Source organism: Notothenia rossii (assembly GCF_949606895.1).
Source record: "Notothenia rossii genome assembly, chromosome: 1".
NCBI classification, from domain to species: domain Eukaryota; kingdom Metazoa; phylum Chordata; class Actinopteri; order Perciformes; family Nototheniidae; genus Notothenia; species Notothenia rossii.
The window spans coordinates 15,240,547-15,253,202 of record NC_136912.1 but is presented as its reverse complement, the minus strand read 5'-3'; the positions used below and the strand labels follow the sequence as shown (position 1 = coordinate 15,253,202).

The 12,656-nt window shown below is 40.8% G+C and overlaps 1 protein-coding gene across 9 annotated transcripts in view; it reads right to left on the bottom strand.

Moving 5' to 3' along the window:
• Positions 1 to 12,656, bottom strand: part of fat1a (FAT atypical cadherin 1a) — a 72,227-nt gene that overhangs the window by 44,816 nt on the left and 14,755 nt on the right. For all 9 annotated transcript variants that reach the window (XR_013807099.1, XR_013807100.1, XM_079674626.1 and 6 more), the window contains exon 3: positions 10,486 to 10,800. Coding sequence is in view for 7 of the 9 variants with exons in the window: in XM_079674626.1 (XP_079530752.1) it covers positions 10,486 to 10,800 (315 nt within the window). In the remaining 2 variants the exon portion in view is untranslated. The remainder of the gene's footprint in view (positions 1 to 10,485; positions 10,801 to 12,656) is intronic.

The following is a 12,656-nucleotide window of genomic DNA, read 5'->3' as shown; positions in this document are numbered from 1 at the left end:
ATCATAACAGAAACCGTGCTTGTCATGTAAACAGTATACGCTCAGTATAGAATCACAGCACTGAAACAAACATAGCATTGGCAAAACCAATGGTATCAGAAAACGACTGCCAAAAGCCTGTACTGGAGGAAATAGTACATTTGGTTTTAGTCCTGCATTGCAAAAAAACTGCAGAGAAGTTTCATTTCAAAAACACAATTTGCATCTTGAGGCAGCAACAGCGGGAACACCACAAGCGGAGTAAATGACACAGGTAGCACATCACTGGATGCCCTTTGTTTATAAGTATGCTTTTTAATAAATTGTTCATAAAATCCTTAAATTGTATATTGTTCTCCAACTGACACACCAATTAGCACTGCTACCTCTATTTGAAAAAAGGGATAGGGAATTTGGCGAGAGTGCAAGTGCAAGAAAGAAAGTAAAGCTTAACAGGAAGTGAAAATTAATTTAGTCCTTAGTTTGCTGCGGTGAGAATACAAAAGGCAAGGCAGTATTAATATACTCCTTCCAGATACAGTTGTGAATTGGCAACAGCGAGGTGACAAATGTTACATAGCAGGACGGCAACATTTTCTGCCAAACTGTTTTCTTTATACACCTCTAACATCAGACAGCAGACAAGCTGACATGTAGAGAATGTCTGCCAGGTTTCCTCTTTTCAATCCCTAGGAATACCGGGTAACGCAAGGCTGCAACTAATGATCATTGATTTTTATTATTGACTAATATGTCACTAATTATCTCTACTAACAGATTGTTTTATCTATAATAATTTGATATATAAAACCAAGTAAGACATTTATTCAAGGTTAAAAAAAGGTACGCAGCTTATCTTCAAATAGGAGACACTGCAACTCAGCATTGATTTGTATTTGTCTCCTTTAATCAAAGCTACTGCAGATTTAAGCAATCATACACGAGAGGCCGTTCTTCAACGTCATTATTGGTACGACAGTACTGCGGCAGGACCGAGGTGCTTGCGCCGAGGTCCGTACGCCTGTACTGGAGTGCTTGGGGTTCTTACTGCCTCAAGTGTATGATTGCGATTCTATTACACAAACTATCATTGTAATCAACAATATCGGAAAATAATGTCATAATGTGGGCTAATTTGCTCCCAAACCTACGCTTTCTGCTTGAGTTAATCTCCGTCAGAAAGTAGTTCCTAGAAAGTAGTTCCCATGGTAACGATAGCCGATCAAACAGTCCTGCTACCCCGCTTACAGTTATTGATATAATTATAGTAAATAATATATTATTAACCAATTTATTGAAAACAATTTATTGAAAACAATTCTTGAATTAGGCTATTTAAATATCTGAGTAATCACTGTGTGGGATTAGCGGAACAAATCAAATTAGGCTGTCCATGGTGCTGAAACATTTTGGGTTCAGAATGAAGGTGGATGTTCATGCTGCCATTAAAAGTGCAATTCTTGAAACAGCTCTCCATGAACTCCATGCCAGACTTTTTTGCAGGTGGTGCTGTGGTGTTCACGGGTAGGACTACGTTATAGGAAGAGCTTTCCTCCAGTGGCCGTTTCATGGCGTGTCCCGGACCGGCAAAAAGCGCGTTGCTCCACATCTTTCTGTTGTCTAGAGATGGAGCCCAGTAGCTGTGAAGCGATGACTCGTTTTTATGTCCGCTAACGGACATGATTTCTCTGGCCTCCAACCCTACCTCCGCCAGCCGCTGTATGCAGGTGATACCGATTTCTAACGAGAGACAATGTATAACAGTGTAACGGCTGTGTGTCGCTAAACGTCGCTATGGAAACCACACGATGTAGGCTCATGGAAGTAGTTTCGGTAGGCTAGTCGCGTGTGAAGGCCACTGGATACTTTGTGATTAGGGACGTTCTATTTGATCGTTGTTTGATCGTGGAATCAAACACGCCTATTGACCAATCCGAGAGCTTGCTCAAACTTATGTGTTATAGAATATTCATTAATGTACTGCTCATCTCTACAATAATCGGTTCAGCCGCTCTGGGGCATGGTCTCTGGGTAAAATCGTTTTAAAGCACAGGCTAAATGTGGCTGCTTTCGCCCATGTTTTTAAAATATTCTAGAATTCTGATTGAGCATGAAACCAGCTTCCTCCTCAAGATGTAGAGATGTCTGGGAGTACATTATGAAGTGCCAGAATATATGTTGCATCCACTGTGGATGAGCAAAGCTATTTTAAAACATATTGTGTTGTGGCCTAAACTGCTTTTGTTTGCTTCGATGCCATATTTGTCTGACTTGCTGCCAGCTCGCTCAAAGTTCTCTGACCACGAGACACGCCGCCCACTCTGATATCTGAGCACGGATCTCACTTTGGAAAACATCTTGTTTCCAAAAAATCTTAACTTTCAGAAATCTAAATCTATTTAAACTCTTCCCGCAACCGTCATAAAAAAACGACAAGGAATGGTCCTTTTATGTAGGACTATGCTGGAACTAGTGTTTTAGCCGACAAAGGTGCACTCTGTATATCTCTACCTAAACGTTTAGGAACTATGAAATTATTGCTTGGTAAGCCAGAGCTCAGAGAAGTCTGCACTTCCAACCCACAGCCTTTGTAACCACACACACACACACACACACACACACACACACACACACACACACACACACACACACACACACACACACACACACACACACACACACACACACACACACACACACACACACACACACACACACACACACACACACACACACACACACACACACACACACACACACACACACACACACACACACACACACACACACACACACACACACACACACACACACACACACACACACACACACACACACACACACACACACACACACACACACACACACACACACACACACACACACACACACACACACACACACACACACACAAACACACGAGCCATCCTCAGGCGTGGGCCGACAGTAATTATAGCCATGCTGTTTTGAAAGGGGGAGAGAAACAACAGCAAAAGCAGCGGTGGCAGTCTCAACCATGTCCTTGAGAGCTACAACCACTGCTCCAAAATGGAGGCCTGGGGGGAGTTAAGGAGTCCAGGACATTGTTGGGCAGGTTCATACCCGGGCATTGCTGCTGTGATTAAGTCTTTGGAGTGACACACGTATTTATGTGACAAACATTCAGCAGACAATTGGGAATGTGCTGTGTGTCTGCAGAGGCTGGACCATGTTTAAGTCCTTGAGATATTTAGTAATGTTGATGATGAACTGACACTATTCTGGGAAAATTCATTATTACAATTCTTGTTATTTCTCACGGCCCGGGTGTTGGAAATAATGAACACAGCATGCAACATTTCGTATCCTGAAACCCACTCTTCTACTCCAGACAGTTATATCAATATTCACCACTTTATTATGAGTTAAGTATCTGCCACTTGAGCCTAAAATAACGCTGTGAAATGTATCTGATTTCACTGCTTGTGATGCCATCTATACTCTCAGATGAAAGCTGTGAGAAACAAACATCCAAAGGACTGTGGGAGTTTCAGAAGGGATTGGTCATTAAAGTAGGAGCTGTTATCCTTTTAACAGAGTGTCCAAAATGCTGCTAAACAAGAGCAACTGTTCTCTTTTGTTGAAAAGGAAAGCAATGCTTGGCATGCCATTTAAAACAGCCAGTGTGGTCCAACTAATGTCCTGTTCTGTCATCTGGAAGCACAAAGAATTGGACAAATGCAACAAAGAGAGGCAATATAATCTTATACAAACACATAAATAAATTCATATAGTCTTTGTGAAAATGAGTAAAAGGAATTTAGCGGAGAAGCATTGTTTGCATTAGGATTGAGATACCTCAGCACCTCACAGCTGCAAGGCTTATTTGTAATCTAAAAAGGCAAGCACGTCATGGAAGACTTGGGGCTTTGGGGGATTCGGGTTCCCAAGAGCTGGTGAAAGTGAAATGTTATGGGGAGTTGTGAAAATGGATGGGATGCTTGGAAGGATTGCAGAAGCAAGGGTCCCATGGTGCTTACTGGAATATTTGACCTTTGTCAATTTGTAGCTGTAAAAATGTCATGTACACACTGGGTGGCATTAAAGACCAGGCATACAAGATTTTAACAGTAAGAGACTGCATTGGAGAAATGTACCCATGCTGTTATTGCAGCCAGCTAGTTCAGTTTTGATACATAGTTTTACACATCTTGTTAAATGACATTCCCCTCTCTCGATCATACACCTTGAGATCTAACATTGATGAAGTCCTTAAGCCTAACACCCTTTGAACAAAATTACACCGGCATTGTAAGGTGAAAACATTCCACTAGAATAGTTTGAAAACAGAGAGTCAATGGTGCAAATACATTGTTTGAGTAAACTGTGTGGACTTACCTTCCAAGGAAGAGTCTTGCTACAGACAGTAAGCATGCTCGTTAGCTCTAAAAGCTTAACTTCCCTTTTCAATAGCACACTTATGAATGAAATGAAGAACAAACCTAATGAACAAAGTGCCTTGGGGGACTAAACCACATTGTAAGGAAAATACAAAGAAGCTTGGGAAGCTATTGTCACTGAATGACACCAGAATGTTTCCCCCACTCGTTAGCATTTTAGCTTGTCAGCTACAGCAGTTCACTAACTAGACTTGCAAGTAGTCACCAAATGTCTTGACCAAATACAGGATAACAGGATGCACAGATGACATTTACTGTGCCAACAGTCTTTTTACAAGGTATCACATATCATATGAATTGGGCCAAAATGGCAAAAACAGAAAAATAAAAATGCAGTAAAATACATTTTGGCATAAACAGTGTTTTTCAACTCTGTAGCTTTGAACTGTTAATTTGTTCAAGGCAATTTATACACCTTCCACATTTAAAGTGCTTGTCTGTATGGTCCACTTGAGTAGGTGAGGCAATTTGATGTGCACCAACAAGTGACCTGGGCCTTTTAACAGAGACGTTTCTCTAAAAGTCTACATTAACCTTTGAGCAGATATGAAACCTTCAAACTCAAACAATTCACACAGTAATTTTACTGTGTGTTGAAATCATAATATTTATTCTGTAAACTTTGGTTTACCCCTCTTGAAATCCACATAACAGTGACAGTGTTGGCAGTACTTCTCTCCAGACATTTGCCAATACACTGTCTTGACCGTAGCCTCATCAAACCCCCAACTGCCTTTCAAAACACAATCAAATTAATCAGAATACTTTTTTAGAGATGCCACCATTTGAGCAAAAAGCACAAAAGGGTGTCATAGTTAATAACTAGGCTTCTCGTTTTAGACAAAAAACCAGCCTACTGAGTAAGCTCCTGTCTTTTATTTATTTTTCAGTCAAGAGGGTGGTTACCATTCACATAATGTCTGAGTACACCATAGTTTGTGGGTGGTGTTCTTATAAAGGTTGAGAAGTTAGTACATTTTAACTTTTACTTCTTACTTTTTTTTTAAGGGGAATAAATAGAAAAGCATTTTCAAAGATTACATGCTGCACCATTGGATATGTTTTAAAGATTGGGGTTAAACTTAATATAAGCCATCTTAGCCACCATGACCACTCTTTGCAGTATTAGGGAAATCAGGAATGTTTTATTTTTACAATAGCTCTTGAGAGCTGTAACAATTGGTTGGCCCCTAAATCACCGGAAACATCAGGAAGTTGTTGGAAGTATCCATTTCCTATCTCACTTCCCCTGATAGCTGTTGGGGCTTTGGTAAAGCACTGATAAAGTGTGTGTGTTTTCACCCTCAAACATAGAAAGCCTTACTGAAAGTTGAGATGAGCACCATACAAAGTGGATGATTTGCAGCCGCAGTCCCACTGGCTGTTTTCCCTTACCTGTTCATTCAACCCCGGGGATAACAATTACACATAAAACCTGTCAAAGGTATCCAACCTTGCCAAAGCATTACCCACGGCGCTCCTTTTCAACTGGTGACAATGTATTGCAGGCTGCAGGCAAAGATAAAGAATGGGCCAGAATGGTTCAATACGACTGTAAGAAATCACCTAGGTGTGTCTTTCTTCATTTGGGTTTAACCACTGGAATGAAGGCTGCAATTAAGGGGCAAACACTATCAGGTAGAGACAGCCATGTCCAATTGAGGCATGCTCTTGTCCTCTATGACATCATTGTCTGCTGACGAATACAGATAGGCGCCATCATTATAGGGTGGAGTTTGCAACAAGCTTAAATTACTCTAAGCACACATCTCGTGTGTCAGGTCAGCACTGACTAATGATACTTTATTCTTAAAAGTCAATGAACAACCCTTGAATAATTATTGAAGCTTTATAAAGTACTAATACCAAACATAGAAATGGAGAAAAGGTGAAACAGGAAGTAGAATAATGAGCATTCAGTAAAGATAAGATTGTTATCGTAGTGATCTTTGCTCCTGGTTTCTCTCCTTATCTTAGATTTAAGAAACTTCCTGTGTGTTTTCTGATTACAATGTTCTGCTTGGTTGCACTTTCCTAACACATGCGTGTTCGGGCACAAGGGCTCTGCTCAAAGTCCAGTAAGTCATAGCAAGAGAAAGAGTGATTCACCAGGTAATGAACACTGCTCACTCTTCCAAAGAAAAGGTGGGCAACTAAAGTCAACAACCTCACATGAACTAGTTCAGAGCTTGACTACTTCTTTGTATATAAAATACAACTTAGCAGCTAGTGGGCTGACTGTCTTGACTTCTGTATGCATGGAGAAACCATTCTCATTCTAATTTGCACTCAAGTAATAAACAACATTTGATTACATTTAAACATTCTGCATAGAGCAAACACACGATTATACCGTCTGTATGTCTCACACAGCCCATATTCTGTTGTGACCCGTTGACAACATGCCTAGGAGTCCGTATCCAGGGAAAATAATTCTCCTCAGCCGCCCAAATCAAGGCTTTGGACATTAAAACAACTGTGGTAATGTCAGTGGGTGGGATTAGATCTGTGCCATCAGACAACTAGGCAATGGTTTATCTTTTACAATATCAGATCCTAACAGTATTATTCAAATTCATATCCAGCTGACTGGCATAATTTCCACCCCACACGGCTCTGCCTATTTTTCTTTCCCTTGGATCCAATCCCTTCAAAAGCAGTGCTATATCATACTGCTAAATTCTAAGCTCTCAGACGTTGGGATTGTAATAGTGTCTGCTAGAGAGAAGAGCTGGCCTTGCACTTTGATGACAAACTAAAGTCAGAGAACAGCCAAAACAGCAGGACTTGTTTACTTGGCAGAAATAAAGTAGGCCTAAGCCTTTCATCCTGTGGTTTACTGTGCCAATGTGGCTCTGTGCGGAAAGAAGGGCAACCGACGCCACCCAAGGCGTCAAGCGAATGCCTTCATATGTGTTTGAAGCTAGAGAGGCTGCTTGGAAGGCTACACAAGGCTGTAGCCTACGATAGAAGGCTAGCTAGTTAGCCTTGAACACATTCACATTCTCAAACCCGCACACAAAACATAGGCCTTAACGTATTTTCCTTTTTTTCCCAGCCCTTGGTAAAGCTTTGTAGATATGCCAAGGGCCTATGCTTCCAATGCAATTTTAGAACATGTAATTACAGAGACTTACACGTTGTAAATTTAAACATTTTTCAAAAACCTGTAATATGCGGTGAGAACGCCATATTGAGTTGATAATGTGGAGAGATATCAAGCCTATTTTCATTTCCTTTAACACCACAGTTAAGGAAAATAAAATATAATTTGTAATGGTTCCTCAAGACTATCCAGTTCTAAACTAAAAACATTGGCTAGTTAAACGTGTTCCTGTCGTTGTAACTGGCACTCGGCATAAATCACTGTCTTCTCTAGTCGGCAGCTACACTCGGCTCCTTCTTTTCTCTTGTTTTCTCTCCCCACCCACATGTCTAACTCCATTCTCTGCTGCAAATCTTCAAAAACAAAGAACAGAAATCCAAGGAACAGAGCAGTGATTTAATGAAGTGTTCTTTGTTAAAACCACTCTTTGTTGAACCTGAAGCAGGGGGCTCTGGTGTCCAACTGATAAAAGTTTTAACATGCTTTGATATGCATGAATGGTTCTTATCCTTATGCCTCAGTGTCCTACATAACACCAGTTTTTTCAGAGAGGTCTTCTGACACTTTAAAAAAATTGCAAAAATACAAACAATTTTATTGTAAAAAGGTTCTGCCCACCATAAGCTTTATTAAAACGGTAATCCTATGAGTGGGAAATAATTACTCCAGTTATGTGGCCAGATTTTCAACTGCCTAATAAGTTGTCTACTTTAAGTGTACGGTGGGCATTTACCAACATCGCAAAACAATGCACATTGGGCCTGGATGAAGACATTAAATTCACCCTCTACAGCGGGGTCAAAGTTAACATCAGCTGCTTCAGAGTAAACATTCCTTTCCAGTTATGGTCCCATAATGTCACAGGTCCATAGAAAGGCAAAAAAGACAGAATATATATGGAGGAAACATGATTGCAAAGATATTTTCTTCACAGCTCAAGGTCTGCCTACTTTCTTATAACAGCGCTGTGTATGACTGCTTTGTTGGAAAATAAATATTCAATTTCCTAGCACTTTCATTTTACGCCCCCCAGAGTTCTTATCAGCATGTAAGCTGATCTTGTCATGCATTCAGACGAAACACCAACCCCTATGTATCGGCATACCTAAGGTTTCCTCTTTTCTTTATCTTTTCTTTTTTCTTTCATTTCCTGTCCATTGGGGAGTGCCTAGAATTACTGTGGGGCTTTTTGGGAGGCATGCAACATGATAAATCCTTATTTGGTTGGAAAATTGACATAGCCACTTCCAACAAAAATACCTCCAGTTTGTTGACGTGACAACCTTGGGAAACAGGACCACACACGTGACGGAGGACGAAACAGAGCAACTGCTTCACTGACCGTTACACATTTCAGTTTCATGAGCACTAACCTGTGTGTAAGTTAGGTAAGAAAGACAAACTCATTCAGTAAGAGTAAAACATTCAGAGACATGCATACCTTCTTATTTTGCTACTGTGAACTATGTTAGTCAAAGCGAAAGTTATGTGTACACTTACTGATTTTAGTTTATTTAATATTTGTATAACCCCAAAGATAAGTGTTTTTCCCTAGTTGATTGTTGGGGGAGGGGTTAAGCTTATGGCATTTTACCCTGCATAAAATTAGCCTAGCAGCTAGGGACTTTCCTTGCACTGAGCTCTTCTACTCTTAAGTCACTGCAATTCCCATTTTTGAAACAGAGCAGGTATTGGTAGCGAGAGCAACAAGTGAGTGGAGCGCAGTGTTTGAATGCCGTCTTTTGAGTCGCAAAGCCCTTTGTGTGTGCAAAACCCTGCACTCGGTATAAAACAGAGATCAAATGAGAGAGTAAACGGCCCGTCCACACAGCGGCTTTGGAAAAAGCTTGCCGGTGGGCGTGTCTGAAGCTCGACCAACAACCAATCAGATGAATCTCCCGCCCCTGACACATAAGCAGCGGTTTGATTGGCTAGAGCTTGTACTGGCATACTATTTGATTGGCTGACGCTTCCACCGAAAGCTTCAGAAGCTTCAAAAGTTGAACATTGCTCAACTTTTGCAGCCTGAAACGCCAGGAAACCTCCGCTCTGCTTCCCACAATGCAGTTCGGCGAAAAGTGACGTCACCCCATTCAAAGTGAATGGGCAGAAGCGTTGTGGACGGGGCCGTAACTAGCACAACAGTAAATGACAGCAAAACGCAGATAAGACTCACACACTGAGATGAAGTGAAGTGCACATGAATTAAGTATTTTTTTCTTTTAGCGAGAGTGACGCATTAGTAAAGGCTAAGTAATGACTCGGTTTATATGCAGACCACATTTCTCAACGGAGTCAAGCACAACACAAATACATCTGTAATCTACAGACCAGCTCTGAATGTACATGGAGCTTCACTTTGCACCTTTTACAAGTATTTTTTCTGCTACTCAACTAAACATATCCGGCTCCTGCAACTCTAAAAGATCCCAATGAAATATTAATCATCATACCATTTGCAGAGTACCATATGAGTACCACTTTAGAGTGTTAGAGTGGAAAAATCCCCTCTAGGCTCAACCCACTGCTGTCCTGGGTTGAAATATTGTGTTCACACTGCTCTTCCTTTTCACAAGAACAGAAACAGGAACCCCACAGCAGCTCATCCGCTTGTCAGCCATGCAGTACAGCATATTTTAAAACCTGGCCTGTAGTCTCAAAGGATAATTTAATATGTAGCACAATTATTTATGTATAGCATGTTTGCCAGATTTGTGAATTCTTACGCAGGCCTAGGATCAGGCAAAAGTGTTGCAGGATATACAATGTACTTAGAGTATACAAATGAATCCCTGCGTACATGCATGCTGATTTTCTATGGTTGTTTAGTTTCTATTTTAAACTAGCAGACATATTTAAGGTAGCCTTCTTTCCTAGAATTCAGTTTAAACTCATATGTCAGAGCAGGGACTTCCTACTCCCAAAAAGCAATTTATAGTGACATAGAAACAGCAATCTTACCGGTCCTGGCGTTAACGGCAAAGAAACCCTGGGGATTGCCGCTGGTGATCCTGTAGCTGAGTTTATCACTGGCCTTGGCATCTGGATCCACTGCATTTATCTGGATGATTGACACATCTTTAGGGGAGTTCTCCATGACAGACGGGTAGTAGACAGGTTCTGAGGTTTGCGGTGCATTGTCGTTGACATCTTGCACTTCGACGTAGACCTCAACAAAGGTCGAGAGCGGCACCACGCCACGATCCATCGCATAGACTGTGAGCCAGTAGTGAGGTGTTGTCTCGTGATCCAGCAGTTCTTGTGTTCGGATAATACCTAGGGGATGAGAAAGACATAAACAAAGTCTTTAGCTTGTGTCATGTCAGGGAGGATTTGTATGTGCAAGACATGCCATGAGTGTCACATCACTGCCTGAACTATAAGTGATCTCTAAGATCAATTTCTATCAATAAAGGGAACAGAGGCTGGATCACCAGCTGTCCCTGATCATGTTGACTGAAGGCACCTTGACTGAAACATGTCAAGGAGATATATCAACAACAACCAATCAGTGCTCTCCTGTTTACATTCTCTGGCAGGGAAGTGTTTTCACTGCCATGTGGGGGCTGTAGCTGTCAGCTGTGCAAACAAAAGAGCTTTCAGAGGCCTGTGAGTTGTATAAATTGACAATGGTTAAAGAGTGGAGGATGGGAAGGCTTGCAAACTGAAATAACTAAGTGCTGGATATAAAATGATAGGACTGACTGACAATACAAAAAGACCCTTGGTGCAAATAGGTCTCAATGCACCAAGAAAAAAAAAAAAAAAGGTACACATTTTGTAACATCAAGGTATATTTTAATGTTAGAACAATGCATTTCTATTGGGCGCCGATACATGCTTGAGCTGTAAATGTAACTTCTGCCAACACACATGCAGATGTTTGAATGGTTGAAACTGGCAGGAAGTGTGAATGTTCTTTCTGAGGCTTTAGTGCTTTGAGTCCCCCACCCAAGCCCACTTACGGCACTCACCAGGTGCTCAGTAAGTACATTTGAACTTTCGGAAAGGGATAAGTGTTTGTGTGTGAGAGAATGTGTATGTGTAAATAGACATAGGGGAGTTTCAGTTTAAAGGAGAGGGTGTGCACATGTCTATATGTTAATTTACTTGGGAGGAGTGTTAATTAATGTGTAAACATGAACACTAATAGTCCAATAATAAACAGACTAAGATTTCTGTTTTTAATTCAATGCAAGCACGGAACATGTTGCAACGTAAACCTCGTGCAAAGCAGTTACCTTGATTGGTTATTCACTGCAATCACTGTAAACTGATGGATAACTCAATGGATAACAATACATTGGGGAGAAAAACAAAACCTTCAGAGGCAAAAACTGAAGAAATAGCAGCTGAAAAACACCATATTAATTGGGTAACTTGCACTTAGAAGGTCTCATTATTTCAGTAACGATAAAATATAAAGCAGGAAAGGGCAAAAATAAAAACACAAATATCTTCCAGACAATGGAATCCCTGACAACCTTAAAAATAACAACCATTGCTATGTTTGTGTTATTTGTGATATCTCTATAACCTTGATGAGAGCAAAGGAAATGTATTGCTATATTTGATTGTTTTATTATCTGATAACCAATAAAAGTGAATAACGATATAGGCACACCCATATCATTACCGGGTGTGGTTGTGTCCATTTTGTAGTCTGAATGTTTAACTGGCCCAGATAAGAGCGCTTCCACAAAGCCATACTAATAAGGACATATTTAAGGTTCAAATAGTTTACACAGACAATCTCTCTTTCTGCTGCTGCCTTTGTTCACCCACTGTAACGTGATGAACTGTGGTGAATGACTGCAACTGAGAGCAGCCAAACCTTGTGCCTTGGGTAAAGACACGTTTCTTAGAAAAGAGATAACGCTCCAAAATACTTCTCACAAAATTCACAATTTTAACACGGAAGGGGAGTTTGGGGCTACAGCTCATTTATTCTGTCGCCCCGCTTTACTTAAGCGTCCCTTTATTTTCAACCTGGGATTCTAACTTGTCATTAGTCATCATTATAGCTCTCTCAACTTGGCTTGAGGATCGTAATAAGAGGGGTAGTCAGGCAAGGGGAGAATAGGTAGCTCGCTTTCAATGTATCCTAAAGCCAAGAGCCCCATGGCAAAAAC